Raw genomic sequence first — 19,730 nt, 5'->3', positions numbered from 1 at the left:
GGTTCCGTGAACATTAAAAAGATCTTTACCTTTATTGTTCAGCTTTTTGGATTTATTCACGTACCCATTTCTCCTGTTTGGAGAGCCAGCTTAAGGGAATAATTCAAAATGGGTTTATTTTGGTGTAGCTCAGTTTCTCCCGTGTCTGCTTTCACTTCAGGGGGGTGGTTTGTTTATTTTCCCATTAACCAGGCACAGAATAAACCAAAGTAGCACCAGCTCCGTTGAAACCACACCAGCTCAATGAGGCTGATTTAAACCATTCCCCATCAGCAGGGCTGATTTACGGCCCCTCTCCTGCATCCCGCTGTGCTCCTCTGCCTCCTGCAGCTGCCACCAAGGGACAGGCTGCCCCTCTCAGCCCTTGTCCCCAGCCAGGACCTGGCAAAGGGCTCCCTGGTGGCCACAAAGCACCACCCTCACCCAACAAACAAGGAGGGTGTGCTCAGGGATACCTGCAGATGATGCAGCAGCAGGCAGTGGACCCAATAAAAGCAGGTATTTTTGAAGAGCAGAGATGATTATTTAAGTTGTGGTGGCTTTGCTGAACCCCGACTGCCAAAAGGGAGATTGTCCTTCTCTTTCTGGTTATGCCTCAACACCGAGCTGTTTCCAAAACTCAAAAAAGTTGCATCGGTGTGATTGTAGGGGGTTAAAAGGCTGGAGAGGGACTTTTCACAAGGATTGTAGTGACAACCTGAAGGAGGGCAGGTTTAGATTAGACACTAAGAAGAAATTCCTCCCTGTGAGGGTGGGGAGGCCTGGCACAGGTGCCCAGAGAAGCTGTGGCTGCCCCTGGATCCCTGGCAGTGCCCAAGGCCAGGCTGGACACTGGGGTTGGAGCAGCCTGGGACAGTGGGAGGTGTCCCTGCCCATGGCAGCAGAGATACAACAGGATGTTCTTTAGGATCCCTTCCCACCCATGCCGTGATTCCAAGATTCTTGTTAGAATACAGAAGTGAACAGGATGCAGCGCCCTCCCCAAGGACATAACTGGGGGTGTGATTGCAGAGAGGTCCCACACCTCTTGCTGTGCCCCACTCGACCCCGTGTTATGGACAAAAAAAATCAGGGTGGCTCCAACGGCCCTGGGCTGAATTTGCAGAAGTTCAAGCAACTGATGAATAATCTCGACACGGCACAGCGAACACAGCAAGCCACAGAGAGATTTTCACAGCCACCTCCTGACGGGCTGAAGCAACGAGACCTTTCGACCTGGAAAGAACACCGTCCCCAAACACAGGTACCTGCACCCCAACCCGCAGCTGCTCTAACTGCACACCAGCGCTGCATCTCAGTCATCTCGGGAGAGAAAAGTACCAAAGCAAATCCGAGCGTTGCTGTTCTCAAAGCATCCCGTGCGATTTTTGTATTTGCCTTGTTTAGCAGCACCTCGAGAAACATTGGCGGCAGTGTCAGAGAAAGCCGGCGCTGAGGTCCCCCCGTCCGGCCTGTGACAGATTGCTCGGAGAAACAACGCGGTGATTGAGGAGCCGGACTAATCACAGCAATTGATATAAATTACCGTGTCAGCTACACCGATGCCGCAGTCTGCAGGTTCACACCTCATTAAGCTTCCAAGTGCCAAATGAATCAACAGGGTTCAGCAGAACCGTTCTTAATTAATTGTTGTAGCAATAGGGAAAAAGTAACGGGGAAAGAGAATCAGAACTCCCCGGCGCAGGCGGGCGGGCTCGCACGGGCTGAAACTCCGCTCTGATTTACTTTGAGATTAAAGACGAGCACCGATTAATCTCAGCCTGCAAAGAATTGCCAGGGGCTGGTTTTGGACTGGGGTGGAGTGACAATTCAGGCTGGCGACTGGCAGGCGTTTTTGCTCGAGTTGTGCGGTGTGTTTTGCATGGAGCTCTTCTGTCGCCTGTGAAATCTCCAGGTTTGAACTTCCCACCCTGCCCGCAGCGGGCAGAGGCCACTGCTGGGCACCGCTTGGAGCTGATGGAAATTGCAATTCAGCAGTTTATTTTTAAGCCAGATGTGTCCATTTTTTCCCCCTGTCTATATTCCCCAAAGCAAGATGCAAACTTAGCAGGGAGGGAAGAGGCCAGGAAAGCTGTGGTCTCACCTCTGGCCAAGCTCTCAGCCTTTCTCCATGAACTGCACCGTGCCAAGCTGCTGGAAGGACACAGAGTCAAGCTCGGGACAGAACAGCAGCAGCCACAACTGAGTTGGAAAAGCAAAGCACTCTCCAGCTTGTTCTCACAGGAGATGTCCTTGTCCTCACAGGAGATGTCCTTATCCTCACGGGGGATGTCCTCGTCCTCACAGGAGATGTCCTTGTCCTCACAGGGGATTTCCTTGTCCTCACAGGAGATGTCCTTGTCCTCACAGGAGATGTCCTTGTCCTCACGGGGGATTTCCTGAGCACATGGCAGCGCCCAGAATTCTCCTCACAGCCTGGAAGCTCAGGGAATGCTGAGGAAAGGCTCGTGGCCTCTCCTGTGGCTGAGCACAGAGCCAGCCTCTACAGACCCTTCTTGTGGCATCTTTAGGATGGATTCAGCCCAGCAGCAGCATCCCTCCAGCTCCCCAGAGCAGAGTTCCGCCGGCACGCCCGTGGAGCGGATCCAGCCGGGACCGCGGCTCGCTCTCTCCAGGGGAGGTTTGGATATCTTCTCCTGCCTTCCCTGACGCGCGTTCCGCCAGCTTAAAGCCTCCCTGGAGCTCCCATCTGCTCACCACAGAGCTTGTAATTGCGTGTGTAATGCGAGGGCCAGTTCAGCACTCAAACCACATTCCCAGCCCTGGATGTCTCCGGGTGTTTGCACTTTCCCCACCGCTGCCACTCATCCCGCCCCTTTTCCCTGGTCTATAAAACATCCATCTCGAACTGATATCCCAGCAGGGCCCTGGCAGCTTGGAGCTGTCACTGCTTTGCTCCAGCCTTCAGGCCCACTTACACCGGATCACCCACTTGCTCTGCACCACCGAGTAACCTGTAATCTCAGTGACCTGCCAGCAAAGTGTAAATTGAAGAGAAAAATAGAATATGAACAGGGATTTCACCTCTTTCCTGCTTGTGGCTGGGGAGCACCACTGCCAGGCAAAGGAGCTTTACCGCTGGAATCTTCAGGGATGTGGGGTGCCAGGAGTGTAAAGGGAGGTGCCCACGGTCACTCAAGAAAACAGAGCAATGAGTCAAAATTTCCCGTCCTCATCCCTCATGGTGCCTGGGGTGGGATCCAGTGGAAATACCCAGCCAATTTCAAGGAACTCGGGGCTGTTTTAAAGCGACATTTGCGGCCAGGAAAAGCTGATAGTGCAGCTCCAGGCCTTTCTGCAGGGTCCGGTCGGGTCAGAGCCAGTGGGGAAGGAGGATGTGGATCCCTGAGCAGCGACACACCCGGGGCTGGGCATTCCCAGCACAAAGCTGCTCCTGCAGTCCCAAGGACACGTGCACCAGGGTCTGCTTCACATTATCAATGAAAATATCTTCCCATGAGTCGCCAAAATCCAACAGATTCTCCTAATGGACTGGCCTGTGGCTTTCCTCATGTTGAATCACTTCTCCTACTGAGCTAATACATCAGTGTTTTATTTAGTTTCTCTTTTCCCCGTATAAATCTCTACTTAATTAATAAAACCAACAAATCTTTAAGAAAAAAAAATACCTAAACCGTGTTTCTAAGCCTAGTTCTAGCAACTAGCAGTATTTAAATATATATATATTAATTGCAGTTTGAGAAAGAGGTTTTGATAAAGTCGGGTCCAGAAATACTTGTCTTACAAATATTTATATTGTAAATATTTATATTATAAATATTTTTGTTCTCTTACACTTCTTGCTGCGAATCAGTGTGATAACATTTTTGCCCCTGTTTTATTTTAAGGGATTTGAGGTGCAAATTGGAGGATTAGCAATCCAAACAGAATAGCAAGAATACAAACACGCTTCCAAGCCCATGTGTAGAAGCCAGTTGCCAAAGAGTCTCTGTTCTCAAGCGAGGAGCCCAACACGGGAAGCAGGTTCTTGTATGGAAAATCTCTTCACACCTTAATTACAGCTCCTGCCAACCACTTCAGCTCTGGAGTGGGATGTTTTCTCTGGTGAGAGGATGCCATTAGCACAAGGAGCAGCATCCAGGGAAATCACCTCGCAGGGGAAACTCCTCAGGCTTCTGTTTTTCGCCACTTTGAAAAGCAAATTGATTAACACACACACGCTTGTGTGGGCACACACGCCCCTCCCTGCCCCTGCTGGCTTTGGGCTGACACCCAACAGCTTTGCAGTTTATAATCAAGGTGTGATTTAGGACTTTCCATTAAGGTCATTAAGAGCAGGATATTAAGGTTCCACAAGATGTTTCAGCTGTCAGAATCCTGGAATATCCTGAGTTGGAAGAGACCCGGACAGATCATCCAAATCCAGCCCCTGTCCCTGCACAGGACACCCCAAGAGTCCCCCCTGTGCCTGAGAGCACTGTCCAAACCTGCTGTGTAATAAATAGATTCAGGAAAGACGTATCAGTGCAATTGTTCATAGCTCAAACCTTCAGGATTTCAGAGCATGATCATGTTAGCACCAGCGTCTTCTTGGAATTGACACTTATCCCAGTTTTTGGCAGTGCTGTTCCCCCTGTTCTCTGAGAGCCTCCACCCCACCGCGACCGATGGGGTTTGCTGTCAGGTAAAAGACAACTTCCCACTGGCGCCCCATGCCCAAACCTTTGTCTAATCCTTCACACCGTGGATAAAGGACTGGAGCACTGCCAGGCACCTCGGTTCTGTTTCACAGCTCCTGCGGCCCTCTGATGCAGCCCGTGTGGATGCAGGGATGCAGTCTGTGTGGATGCAGTCTGTGTGGATGCGGCCCTCTGATGCAGCCCGTGTGGATGCGGCCCGTGTGGATGCAGCCCGTGTGGATGCAGTCTGTGTGGATGCAGTCTGTGTGGATGCGGCCCGTGTGGATGCAGGGATGCAGTCTGTGTGGATGCAGCCCGTGTGGATGCAGCCAGCTGGGATCGTGCCCCACGGCGCTGCAGGATCACCTGGACACAGCGCAGCCTGTGTGTGACTCCTCACAGCACTGCCCCGCCGTGCAGAAACCCACAAAAAAAAGTGCTAAAGCGATTTAAAACACCTCAGGGTCACACCACGACTTCAACTTGGGCAGTGTTCTCCCTCCAGGGGTGTTATCCCCAGGATGTCACAGCCCATGTGCGTTGCTCGTTGTGATGGCACACGACAGGTCCTGGGCAGTTTTTATCCCTCAGGTATTTTCCAGTGGGACTAACAGGCTGATCTGCTGAGTTACCTGCTGGCAGCAGCAGGAACCAGCAGGAGAACGAGAGGCACATTACCCTATTGCCACCCCTGATCCATCAGCGATGCGGGAGTGTGACAGGGAGACGCAGCTGCGGAGGAAAAAAGCTCCTTGTTCAGGACAGCAGCTACTGACAGCTCATCCCGTTCTCCCCGGGCTCCCCCTGATCCCACAGCCCCGAGCGACTCCTCAAATCCACGGCACAAACACCACACTTGGGTTTTGGTTTTAATAATATCATCCCTGGAACCCAGATTCACAGCTCGGATGCTTTGACCTTGTCTGCTTACACTCCCACAATTCGGATGTCCAAATTAATCATCGAATTCCAGGTGAGCGCTTTTAAATTCGGCCGAATGGGGCATGAATCTTGCTGGATGGGAAACGCGGGTCTCCGCAGCGAGATGGATGAAGCCCTGCTACAACTCCTCGTTTTGTTTCAAGGCTTCAAGTAGCAATTGGCTGCTCTAATTGGAGGTGGGAAGAGTCGCTGTAGGGTAATTAAGCACGTGGGGAGCTCAGGAGAGCTGCCTGCCCGCACCTGGCCCTGGGATTCCCCCTTTGCAGAGGCACCTGCACCAAATGGTAATTCCTTGCCTCCATCTCCCGCTCGGCTCCCGGCGCTTCTCCCGGCAGCTCGGAGGAGCAGATGGAGCCATCCCCCTCCTCCTCTCCCCGGCACAGCCCCCCGCTGCTACCCAGCGCCTCGTGCACTCGGAATACACATAATTAGGCAAATCAATGGACAATGCAGCCTATTAGAGGAGGTGGAGTTACATCAAGGCAAACACACGGATGCCTATTTATTTCCGGCAGGAAACGGGGACGTTTGGGCGTGATTGCCAAGGATTGCGGACAGGAGATGGAATGCCACCGCAGCCCCTTGGCGATGGTCACTCACCTGGAGTGTTGGGAGCACAGCTGAGGGTCTCCTCTTGACATTCCGTTGATTTATGCTTTAAACATCTCGTGACCATGTATGAGTTAGGCTCCCAAATCTCTCACACGGCCATAATTAGAGAGAGAGAGGGGTGTTTGCGGCCACTCACCCCGCCGCTGACTCCGGGCCGAAAGCACAGCCCCAAGGCTCAGAACGGGGCAGAGCCAGCGCTGCACGGCAGAGGCCAGGCACACACAGCTCCTGACACAAGTGACTGCTGAACCTTCTCCTCCTGCGGCTCCCCAGGCACAGATTTGGTTAAGGTCAGAGCTGGCTCGCTGCTCGCTGGCTTCGCTGCTCTGCTCCTTCAGCCCTTACAGCTCCCACCCCGTGGAGAGCAGCACACGGTGAGGTCTCACCATATCCCACTGGCAGAAGGAGAAAATTGGAAAAAAAAATTTTACATAGAAATATTCAATATAATTTATTTAGATTATATATATGATATAGAAATATATACTATAAAATATATTGACATAAAGAGCGTGTGTGCTGCAGACAAGCATCCTGTGAGCAGCGATGGGAGCAGGATAACTCCCACCATATCCCACTGGCAGAAGGAGAAAATAAAAAACACACATTTATATGGAAATATCAAATATTATATATTTATATTATATATATAAAATATCATCTATAAATATGTAATATAAAATATATTGACATAAAGAGCATGTGTGCTGCAGACAAGCATCCTGTGAGCAGCGATGGGAGCAGGAGAACTCTCACCATATCCCACTGATAGAAGGAGAAAATAAAGAATAAATATAAAAATATTTATATAGAGATATCAAATCTATTTAGATTATATATATTAAATATCATATAAATATAAATATCATATATACTATAAAATATATTGACATAAAGGGTGTATGTGCTGCAGACAAGCATCCTGTGAGCAGTGACGGGAGCAGGAGAACTCTCACCATATCCCAGTGGCAGGAGGAGAAAATGAAAAATAAATAAATATGCACACTAAATAAATACTTTTATAATATATATTGAATATATAAATATATACTATAAAATATATTGACATAAAGAGCGTGTGTGCTGCAGATGAGTATCCTGTGAGCAGGATAACGCTCAGGAAAGGGGGTTCCACACGGAGATAAGGGGCACAAGCCAAACCAGTGATGAGTGAGAGAGGCTTTTGCATTTCTGGGCTCCTCGAGGAAGGTGATTCTCCTGCCAGGAGGAAACATCGGGGATCTGTTTGCACACACCCAGGGGGTTTTATCCTGGGAGATGGACTCAAAGGCAGCTGTGCCCCAGGGCTGCCTGAGGAAAGGAGCTGTCCCAGAGAGCCACCAAAGCCCTGCTCAGGTGGTGCTGAGGCCGCACACAGGGCTCAGAGGTTTGATGGAGTCTGATACACAGTGGAACAGAGGCCAAGCCTTCAGACACATCGCATTTTTAGGAGGTTTCTGGGATCTGATTTTGGCCAGCTTGGTCAAATTTCCAGGATTTAGAGGAGCAGTGCCTGCAGCTGGTGTGGGTGAGCAGCTCCCAAGGCACTGATGGATACTGACACACAGAGAGGTATTTAGGAATACATCAGAAATGGCAGGGTTTAGCTTCTTGTTCTGCACAAATCAGTGGCAGACAGAGAAATCTCCACTGCCAGATTTGAGTTTTACTCCTTTTTACTCTGTTTCTGTGCTCCCTTTCCAGAGTCTGGACCTTCCTGAGTTAGGCAGCACAGCAACATTAAAGAGAGGGACTGACCACAGAGCTCCTGGGGTCACTGAGGAGTAACATCACCTACTGACCTTGCTGCTTTCTAGACCTGAAACTTTTTGTCCTTTTCTGTGCTTATCATTTTTTTCCCCACAGAAATGAGCAGCTCTTGGGTCAGAGCTGTCCTTCACAGAGCTCTGCCAACATCTCAGTCCTCACCTGAGGGACTCAGATCTTGTTTTTGTCTCCAAGCATCCTCACAGTGCCACCAAATGTGCTCAGTTGCTGCAGTATGGTGGCTCATGATATGAGAGAACATTTAAGGAAATGCAAACCAGCATTACCAAGTGCATTTTGGATCTGATCTCAGTCAGGTCACCAAATTCAGCATTTATCAAAGCAGGACTGACTGTCACTTCTCCGAAACCTAAAGATATAAACCCAGCCTGATTTATGGGTGCCACAGTACTACAAACCCAGAGTTGTGTCAGTGCAAACCAATGCCTCACATGTGCCCACGTACCATGGAGAAGGAGAGGAACAGATCCGCGGCAGGCTCAGGAAACACTCGGGTGACTCAGACAACTGACCCCGTTTGTTTGTTGGCTGTCAAGGCAGAAATAGCCACTGCTGAAATGTTCAGGGATGCTCTGCAAGTTCCCAGGAGACATTTCCCTGGTGCTCCCCCTGCTCCCGGCCTGGGGGGGACTCTCTGTGCTCCCTGTGCCACCACAGCGGCTCCACATTCATTTTCTTCTCCCGGCTTATCTCCCCGCCCGGCTTTGGAGTGCATTCTTCCTTATCTCGGAGACAAATGGCCTCCACGGAGAGCTCTAAACAGCGGAGCAATTTATCTGCCTGACATGTGTTTCCCTGTTTGTTTTCTGCAGCCTTGAGCCATCGGCTGGGCTGTGACAACACTCAGCTGTGGCACTGGTGGAGGGTCACCCGGCCCCTTCACTCGGGGCTGTGAATCAATGCCTCGGCCCTATTTATCATTTATTGCAGTAAATCAAGTCTAATCGATGCTCTTCTTGTTCTGACGTGCAGCAAAGCCTTTACAAGCTTTTCGCAGATCTGTTTGGAATTAGGAAAAGCCAGGGAAAGAAAAGATATTTAATCAATTCAGCTCTAATTTTTTTTTTTTTTTAATTTGGGGAAAGAGGAAAATGTGGCACTGTTCCTGTGAGAAAAAGGAGTAAAAATCAAATCCTGCTTCTGTTTAGCGCCTTCTGATGGTTTCCAGTGTTTCACTTGTTGCTGTTAACACCTTAGTTGTAAAATACTACATGAAAAAGGACGTCCCTAAGACATCTCCATCCTTTTCCAGCCAACTCCTCGATGCAAAGGCCTCGCTTCTCTCCCTTCTAAATAAATGTGACTTCTTAGGAGGTCCTTTTCTGTGTTTGTGTTTTGGGAGTTTTTTTTTTGTTCTCCCCAAGTGTTGATACTTCGCAGACTCAGTGAGCCTCAGTTTTGGCTAAACAAAAGCATTAAAGCTCCACTTTTCTTTTTGAAGCGTCTCTGTGCATTCTTTCTGGAGGAGCAAAGGCTTCCTTTTCACCCAGGCACTGCTCATCCCGAGCACCCCACGTGTGTGCTGGGGCAGTTCAGCCTCAGGTGAAATTCCAATCACCCCACATGCAAAAACTTCACACCCCACCCCTACAGAGGTCACAGAAAACAGCCATCAGTCAACCCACAACAATCAACACCCCTTATCAGCCCCACAACCAGAAAACACAGAATTTTACACGGCTTTCTCCAGGCCCTGCTGAAGTTCCCGAGTTCAGCCCTGGAATTTGGGGAGAGCAGGACCATTGCTCTTTTGTCCTGAAGTGCATTTCCCCCTCACTTCTCTCCGACTTCGGCAGCTCCAGTGTGGATTTTATTGCTGGCATTTAGAAGAGTAAGTGCTCCCTGCCACACAGGATGGGAAAGGTTTCTCCCCCAGGGAACAGAACACAGAGACTGATTAAGAGAGCAGCAGGTATTTAAGAACATAAAAAATCCTGGCAGGTGAGGGTTGCAGCTCTCACCGAGCAGGAGCTGCTGCAGGAACAGAGCTCACCTGCTGATTTCCAGCAGGGAACAGCGCTGGTGAAGAATAAGTCCTTTAGCTTAGGATTTTTATACACTTTTTAATAGGAAAAAAAGGTTGAAAAGTAATCAAAACTTGCTTCTCCAGAGGAGTGAATCAGATGCTCCTGTTGGGTCTGTGTCCCTGCTGAACCAAACGTGGGGGTCCAGTTCCATCTTCCCAAATCCTTCTGCAGAAATCAGCTAACAAAAGAGCAGGTAATTGGGAGCAGGCCCCTGATTTCAATAACATAAATTAGCTAACAAACTGCATGAACCTGACTGGATTATCTGAACATTTTAAAGGCAAAAAAGGAGAAATAAGTTGGCCAAAGCTTTGGGCCAGACTAACAAAGCCAGGACTACCCAGGCCAGGTTTGCTCTCTTGATCTGTTCCAAGATCCCCAAATTGTGTTGTTCTTTCACTCTGGTTAACACTGCTGTGGTGGAACTGAGATCATCAGCACAAAAAATATTAAATAATTGGGATTTCTGTTCTTCAAAAAGCAACAGGAGTGTCCACATGTAGAAACATTTCAAAAACAGCACAAAAGAATGAATACCTGACAAAACTGCGGGAAGAACTTATTGAAGAACTGCAGAAATATGAACTTATATCTTTTAGACATAAAAGACACAACCATTGTATTGACAGCATAGAAATTTCCTTTATTTTGTACAAAAAATAAAGAATTCATATACTTTAAAATAATTTGCCATCACTATTTAAACTTTTAAACATAACCATTATTTGAAGTGGTTTGTTATGAAGCATTTTAAAATAACAGTATAATGTCATAAACAAGTTTTTACAAACACAATGAGGATATTTTTCAAGTAAATCCCAAGACCTAAAGAAAATTAAAATGAGTCATTTCAGTTGTATTTGATTAGGACATCATTCTATCACTGAATAAGCTTAATGAAAACTGTTTCTAGAAGTTTATTGAAATTATACATTCTCACATCAAATATGAGATTCTGCTGAATTGGAGAAAAATAAGAATTAACTGTGAAAGTATCACATAGTCCTATCAATTCTATTCAAAGCAGTCTTGTCCTCCAACAATAAAAAAGAAAAACATCTTTGTGCAGCACAGGACAGCCTTGGGACAGCTCATTACAGAACGAGCTGGGAGCCTGTGGGTCACACTGTGCTCCTGCACAGCCCTTTAGTCTTCATCTTCATTTGTGCTGCAGAGAAAAAGCAACGGGTTTGGCTTGGGAGACACCTCCAAGAAATTTCCCTTCCCAGCAGCATCTTCTGAAAATCTGTCAGGCTCGGGTACAGGGTTTTCTTCTTGTTCCTGTGAAATGCAGCCTGCAGTAGCCAATCCTTCAGGCTGCTCTGAAAGTCTCATTGCAGAGCGGATTTGCATTTCTAATTCTTCCACCAGTTTTCCAGGAGGAGTGGGAGATTGCAAGGGAACCTTTGATTTTCCATCACTGACCTCCATCGCCGAAGTGTCTGCGCCCTGCCTTAATCCATTACAGTCAATAAGTGGAGCTGTCCTCTCCTCCTGGAGCACGCCTTGGGAAGAATTTATTTCCCCATCTTCGCTGGTCGAGGACTCCTGCTCATCTGAATCAGAGCCTTCTGTCTCAGATGATGAAGTGCTGCTGGATTCTTCAGAGTCACTTGTCTCCGACTCAGAGCAAAGCAGCTGTTGCTTGGAAACTGTGCCAGCAGCTTTTAACGCCTTCTCTTCCTCCTGTACCAGCACTGCTGCTGCTTCCAGCTCCTCCAGCTCCAGCCCCATGTGGGACTTGCTGAGCGTGGTTTTCTGCAAGGACTCACAGAGTGCAGCCAACTTTTTTGACCTTTAACAAAGAACAAGATATGTTATGGAACCTGACAAACAGAACTTTCCCATTCGATAACGAGAACACGAACCTTACGCATTTCTCCCATTTGTTTGGTATGCAAACAACTTTCTTCTTCAACCCTGATTGTAAAAGAGATGTTACAGGAGGGGAAAAAATAAGAAGGATTCATAATTACAATTATTTAGGGTAACTTCTCCCACAAGGTTAGACGATATCCCACTGAAAGGCTTTGAGGATACATTCCTGAACGATCCTGCTGCTGGATGCTCCAGCAGTGCACAGTGAAGGAGAAGAGATTTCAGAACAAACCCTTTCAGGTTTGCTGTCTTTAGCAGCACACTCTGCAGCACAGGCTGGCTGAAGGCTATGTGCAGCAAAACCATTTTGGTTTCCCACAGTCCCAGATAAATCTGTGGAATGCATCAGAACCAAGAGAACAGGGCTGATGAGTGATCCATGCTCCTCCCCTCCCACCCAGCCTGGTGCACCCACGATCACAGGAGATGCTCAATAACTCTGCCTGCTTCGCCCTTCACTTGGAATTCAGCTGAAATGTAATTCAGCAGGAGGAACAGGACCATTTAGATAAATGCCCCTAATAAAGCAGACACACCACATTGGCTTCAACTCTCTGGTCCAGCCCCATCCATTTCCTCGAGTGGTGGAAGGCAGCACGTGCTTTACCAGAAAAGGGCACCGTGGATTTATAAATGGAGACTAAAAAGCAAGAGAGTGCCTCGAAATGGAGGGGGGCGGGGTGAGGGCAGAGGGGAAAATGAGTACAAAACCCCCAACATACATCCTGTTTCTTGTTGTGGAGTTTGGCCTCAGACTATCAATCAGCTTTTCACCACTTCCTGCAGCAGCAGGTCTGCTATAAATCCTGCAGTAACTGACTGGGTTTCATTTCCTCTGCCAGAGCTGTGAACCTGCAAGGCACGACACACTGACACTGGAGCAAGGAGCTGGGGATGTAACACACGGCTCCTGCCAGGCAAAAGTTAAAGCGCTCGTTCTCTCACTTGAATGATTTTAAAGATCTTTATATTCCATTTCCCAGGGGCCATAATTACTCAGTATAACATAGATGCTTCCACTTTTTTTTTTCTCTTTTGCTCCTAAAGGAATTGTATTTTTAAATGGGGGAAGGGAAATTCAGCGCAGCTTCTTGCACGTTTTACAGACAGCGCCACCATTTAAATGCTTTAAAAACTTTGAATAAAACACACCTGATTTCCTTAGTTCAACCCACAGACTGGGAAACTGAGAAAGAACTTTCCCAGAAGTAAAGCAACAGAAAACAATTTATATTTCTAGAATTTTCAAATCTAAATCTAAGAATTAATTGCAACATGATGCTACCAGCCTCTAATAAAAAAAGGTGTACCAAATTTTAAAAACGTATTAGAATAATGTTTTTTTTCTGGCAGCTTTTTTCCATTTTTTTGTCAAGGACTTGCATTTTTCTCAAAAAGTTATGGGGAATTTGAGAAATTGCCAACTTAATGGGGAACAAAGCAAGCATTCTCCCTGCTCCATCAGTAAAGAGAAAGGAAAAGAAGCCAAGTGATACATTGAGAGGTTCATGGAGCCTTGCAGGTAGGTGGGAACAGAACAAGTGGCTGCAGGGAAATCTGCTTCCTGAGCACACTGGGGAGAAAAGCTGATTTATACCCCGAGTCACAAGAGTTTATATCCCTTTTCAGAAAGCATTTTGCTTTGCTTTTCAAACAGCCTCTTTCCTTCCTTCCAACTCTGGCTGTACGTGTGCTCCCTTCCCCTGTGAGAGCTGCTCAGAACACGAAGGTTCAATTCCCTTTGCTCTCCTGTTCCCTGACTGCCCACAGCCACAGGAGCTCCAAAGGCTGGGTGTGCCCTGCCACAGAACTCTGCTTTGGCCCACCTTATGTGGTTCCCTTTAATTTCACTGACACCATGAGCAACTCACCACACACCCTCTGGCACAACAATTTCCCCCCAGTTCCCACTGGCTGTCTCATTTCCTCCCTTTCACTGCTGCCATTATGGCAGAAAAGCAATTTTCAAAGTCCTGTTTCTCCCCACACTTCCACTGTATCTGTCAGTTTGCTTCCTAATTCTATTTATTGGGGGTTCTTTTCCTATTTTTGCCTATTTTTTCTTACCTTTTCATGCCTATTTTGTCTGGAGTCCCTGCTCCAGACTCTCAGTCCTTTAAATTCTTTCTCCACCTCCTTCACTACTCTCTTATAATGCAGTTTGTATAGTAAGATACAGAAACACATCACAGAACTGTATTAAGGAGTTATATGACCTAAGGGGCTTTTTAGGCATTAATAAATACTTTGCTGGGTCCAGGTTACCTAATGCCAAGTGTTAAGGAAGAAAATACACAGTGATAAACTTGTTTGACTCAACACACATTATGCTACTAATTCAAAGTGGTCCCACTGACAGGTAAAAGAATGATCTCCCTACAGCAATTAAATTGTTTTTTTAGCTCTTGGCCACATCAGGTATTTGATGTCCCTGCTCATGGCAGGGGGGTTGGACTAGATGGCCTTTAAAGGTCCCTTCCAACCCCAAATATTCTGACTCTACAAAAAAAGTCTCATTTCAGTTCTCAGTAGGTCAAGTGCTTCTTCCCAACTTTCACTCTGCTCATCCAGTCTCTATCCAAATCTACAGAGCAAAACTTTTCAATATGAGGCAAACTCCAAACTGTTGAACAATTTGATACATAAACCCAAAAAACTCCACTCCCCAACTCTGCAATCTAGTATTAAATATCCCCCAAAGAACAAAGAACACTTGAAGAACGGGGCTGTTTCTTTTCTGCCCCTGTGCAAGGGACTAAGAGAATTACAATTAGCCATCAGTTCATCTCCTTTAAGGCAATTATCTAATTTGCAGGAGAACCAAGTTGCAGGAGTCCATTTCACATCAGCCTAAAGAAAAGGTGGCAGCACTCCCTAGACAAAAAAACCAAGGCAAACAGACTGAAAACCAGCATGGAAATGCTTTCAAGGGGAGAACGTAGGACTCTGAGCTGATGGCTTCCCAAGGTGAAAGATAAGCAACAATTGAGGAAAACAAAAACGAGACACCAGAAACAAGAAGTTGTGTATGAGAGACCTGCAGTAAACAGGCCCTGCTGTTTCCAAAACCTTTCGAGTAGTGTTTGAGAGATTAGACAGCAAATACTTTAATTTTTCAAGTATGATTAATGGAATCCATGATTACTTTAAGACATGCTCATTCAGTATGCACATTTGTGGTAATGATATCTTATTATTATGGTAATAGTGTTCTTACATAAACATGCATAATAGGTTTTAAAGGTGCTACACATGATAATTATTAGTTATCACGATGTCAGTTGCTTAAGGAAAATGTTTAATTACAGGTTAAACTGATCAGATGCATGTTTTGTTTAATGCATAGCTTTGAGGAACAGATAAGAGAAGCATCTCGGGGCTTGTCCATGTAGTCTGGAATTAAAATTCCAAGACAGAACTACAGTAATCCTTGTCTAGGCACAGGAGAGTTTCTTCAGGTGCTAGAAGAAGAAGAAAAAAATCTTGTTCTACAGATCTTAGATTATAAAGGAGTGAAACTGGGCTGAAAAGAACAAAGAATCAAAGGAGATTTAGCAAATAAAGGGAGATGGATAGAACTCTGAGAAGAATAAAAAGAGGATTATGGCAAGAGGAAAGGGAAATCAGAGGTTTACAGCAAAGGCCACCTGTGGCAGCATGAAGAGAAGAGATGGTGATGGGACTGACTGCAGGACTGGGACACATGTGACAGCCAGGGTGGGAGCAGAGCAGGACACAACTCCAGGTAAAGCCAAACTCCTACAAGCTCCAGTTCTGCTCTCTAGTCCAGGGAGTACAGAGAGCACCAGGGTCTGAGGAGTCAATATAGCTGTCACCTCCAGAACACAGAGCTGTGAGAAGTCTCACTGCAGACAGACAGCAGGGATTTGATTGTTTCCAAGGAACACTTCACATAAGCTGGAAGGGAGGACAAAAATCAACCCAGCCACTGACAATAAAAAACAAACGCAGGACTTGAGTGAGGGGAGTACATCCAGCCAAAAATCCTCTCATTTTTCCCAAATGATGAAGAAAAAAATAATTATGCTTCCATAAACTATGTCCCTCAGTCAGCACTAAGTAAGGAAAAAGGTTTAAAGATAGAGTGTCAATAGCTCAGACCCTCCCATCTGCCTGGTACTTCCCATACATGTAGTACTCTTGCTTTAGCAGTTATGTTTAAAAGAACAAATAACTCAAAGAGAATTTGAAAATATAAAAATCAGCAGTCTGCTCCTCATTCTGAATGATGGTGGCACTGCATATTTAATCATGGCAGGGGAATTACTGATCTGAAACACTTTGCAAAATATTTGTAAGCATGGGAGTGAATGTCCCTGCCCAGAGCAGCTGTGGCTGCCCTGGATCCCTGGCAGTGTCCAAGGGCAGGGTGGACAGGGCTTGGAGCAGCCTGGGATAGTGGAGAGTGTCACTGGTTTATCTTTAAGGTCCCTTCCAACCCAAACCATTCCATGGTTCTATGGAAGAGTCACACCGGCAGAACAGCCTCCCAAAGCTGGAGTCAGTAACATCCTGCTGTGGAATGGAAAGTGACTTTTCCTGCACAGGCACAAGCTCCAGCTTGCTTTTGTTGTTGTAAACAATAGAAGGATTATTTCTACTGGCTCATCAGTTTGGCTTTGCATTCACAGTTGTATACAAACATGTCCTGTTCTAAAGTACTCTGTGTAAATAAGGTGTAAGAGTCTCTCTGCTATCTCCCCTGGCTCAGTCCTGGCCAAGTGATGGCTCAGAGCTGCCAGGGCACATCAAGCTGCTCCTGCCCCAGCACAACAGGAAAGGAACCAAGCACAGGACCCTCAGTATCACAAACACTGACAGCAGCTCTGCTGGCCAGCCTGCTGTTTGAACAGGACCTAACTGATCTTGGAATTAACTAAAAATTACGTTGCTTGCGTGTGGTTAGGGCCCACTCAGTGCTCCAGTGGGAATCAGTCCTCCATGCTGGCAGGACTCAGCTCCACAGGGCTGACAAGCCCTCTTTGAGAGTGTGAAACACTTTTCATTAATTATCTTTAAGCCCTGCAGGCAAGATAAACAGCCTCAGAGGCAGCAGAGCCGTCAAGCTCCGACGTGCCTTTGGAGCAGCTCCGTGTCCCTGCCAGCAGCTCCCTGGGCTGCAGCCACACAGAGCCCAGCACGGCCTGAAACACACTGAAAGGGCACTTACTGAACTTATCTCCACCCAGCAGGAGCTCTGGACACACAGGATCCATCTCAGAGCAAAGCCGCTGCGTTAAGCAAAATGCTTCTGGTCTGCTGCATCACAGGAGCCTTAATTTTATATCTTGAACATATAAGAAGTTACCGAGTTTAAAGGGAAAGCATCAGGCTATATTTACACCACCTTTCTCCACAAGGCCTGGCAAAACTCTGATTTAGGAGAGAAAGTTTCACAGAGAGATTCTCTGTTTGATAAAACAGATAAGATACCAAGCAATACAACCAGACCAGGATCCCCACTTTAAATCTGTTCCAAATTACATACCTGGCAGCACTGCTTACAATTTCCCACAATTATTCATTTAGCCAGAGGCACTGCAAGTATTAAAACAATTCTAGAGTTAATATTATCTCAGACATCACCAGATATTATCCCAGAGTCTCAGCACTTCAGATACAGAGAGTGTGCAAATTTACTATCTGCGAGACATTGAAATGTCAGTTAAACTATAAGGAAGAATGAAATTTTCTGCCTGGCCACCAGACTGGTTGAGGACAGGCTTCAACAGGACATCACTGGTGTTTCTTCACAGTTTGTCACTAGTGAATAAAAGGGCACCTGCAAAGGGACAGGCTCTCCACACCCTCCTGATGGTCTCATTTTCCCCCTGGCCACAGTGGTTCTTGCCGGATTCCTTCCATCACTGTCCTGCAGCCCACGCCTCATCTGCCCAGACATCAGGGGTATGAAGAGCCATTGTTCAACATCCAGTCTCCAGATAATGCCAAATGAACCTCCCACAGGAACTCTGTCACAATCCTGATGCAAATTAGTATCCCCATGGCAGCAAGCCCACAGCCTGAGTTCCCTCAAAGCAGAAGGCTCAACAAGTTACAGCCAAACCTGAAAGCAGAAGATAAAGTGAGCTCATAGAAGAATGACACAGCTGGCAAAGCACCCAACTAGTCCCTCAAGAAGAAAATAAATTGCTCTTTGCTCTAAAATTCAGATGCAGCTTCTGTCTAGTCCAGAAGAGCTACTGGAGCAACCAAACTGGTAATCTTTGGGGAAAGTTTGAAGTTCATAACTGAGATCACCCTGGTCACTGATCAGCATATTCTGAGAGCCAGGGGTGGGGGATAAAGCAGAGGAAATGCACACTCTCAAATGGCTGTAAGAGAACTTAAATTTCAGGGGTTTAGCCCAAAAGTAGCACAATTCCTTCAGAAAGGCAACCAACAATGAGAAACATCCCTCCACACCTGACATGCACCTTCAGGCAGCTTAAAAGAAAAAAAAAATTGAATTCTTATGATACAGAATTGACAGACAATTTGATTTTAATAAAATATTCAAGACATGAAAGCGTCTAGGTTTGATCAGCCCTGACTGGTAAGACACAGGAGCAATAACGATGATGGTGTTGAATACTAAAGCAGAATTCATTAATGCAGAAACAGCTCGAGTCAACAGACACAAAACTGCATAAATGGTCCAACAATGAGGTTAGATCACAAAACCCCTCCAGTTCAGGAAAAGAACCCTTACAAATGGACATTTAGGTGCAATAATAAGAAACTCATCACACGAAAGGCACCATCCATTTGCCCAAACCACTCTTTAAAAAGTCATGGGTTACAAAAGAACTTGAGTCTCAGAATCTGCCTGGAGACAAGAGAGGAAGGCTCAATTACACCTTTAGAGTGTGTTTTATAGCATCTCACATATTTCCCCATTTATTATTTCACTTTCAAGGTTATTTATAATGAGTGCTTCAATTATACACTAGTCAGTGACCTCCAATCATTGTGAAACAGCTTTGAAAAAGCAAGTTCAGGATCAAGGAACAAAAATACTCCAAAGGAAGTTCTGAAGGAAATTCAGAGCAGAAAGTAATCTTGGTAAGAGTTAATAGTGCCACCCACTTTGCCTGTCATTTTTGTCACTTTTGCACACTGCTGACCTGCACATGGCTCACAGACCATGACAACAACCAACTTTACACTGGTTTTATTGCTGAAGTACCTTACCACACACTTTTACCCAATTCCCCACAAGTTTGGGCAATCTGCGCACAGACTTTATTTCATCCAGATCTGGGAACACAACTATTCCTTTTAGGCTAAAACTTAAAGCACAACAATACCACCATGAAGTTTAAGGCATGAACTGAAAAATACACAAAGCACCTGAAGGCTTTCATGGCAGCAAAAGGCCCTCACTCAGAAGAGCACAGAAAATATTTTATAATCATCAGAAAGATAAATAATTAACATCTACTATTTTTTTGAGTATGGTTGGCTCATCATACTCAACCTGGCTTAGAAGATCTGAAAGAATCACAGAAGAGGTCGTAAAATTAACAGAGATAAAAACAAACAGCACCATCCAACAGTTTCATGTGCTCAGTTTATTATACACTTTTATAGCAAGAGGGAGAAGCCATAAATAACTCCATTAAAATCTCATTAGGTCTGATCAATGAGTATAGAAGATAATGGAAGAATGTTAGTAAAGGAAAAACAGGACCATTTTCTTCAGGACTTAGGTAAAAATTGACCTAAACTTTAACTAATCTTCTACCTTATCTGCAACAAAAGACAGATGAGTGTAAACACAACAGCAAAAACACAACATTTGTTCACGGGAATTAGTCCT

At 46.1% G+C, this 19,730-nt stretch overlaps 1 protein-coding gene across 2 annotated transcripts in view; it reads right to left on the bottom strand.

Annotated features, from left to right (window-relative positions):
- Window positions 1-10,645: 10,645 nt before the first annotated feature.
- SHQ1 (SHQ1, H/ACA ribonucleoprotein assembly factor) overlaps window positions 10,646-19,730 on the bottom strand; it is a 39,604-nt gene continuing 30,519 nt past the window's right edge. The window contains exon 12 of one of the 2 annotated variants that reach the window (XM_066327174.1): window positions 10,646-11,804. In XM_066327174.1, the coding sequence (XP_066183271.1) occupies window positions 11,156-11,804 (649 nt within the window). In that variant the 3' untranslated portion in view covers window positions 10,646-11,155. The remainder of the gene's footprint in view (window positions 11,805-19,730) is intronic. The other variant, XM_066327175.1, reaches the window with a different exon arrangement.

Source organism: Sylvia atricapilla, chromosome 11, assembly GCF_009819655.1.
Source record: "Sylvia atricapilla isolate bSylAtr1 chromosome 11, bSylAtr1.pri, whole genome shotgun sequence".
Taxonomy (NCBI): Eukaryota; Metazoa; Chordata; class Aves; order Passeriformes; family Sylviidae; genus Sylvia; species Sylvia atricapilla.
This window is presented reverse-complemented; position numbering and strand designations above follow the sequence as displayed.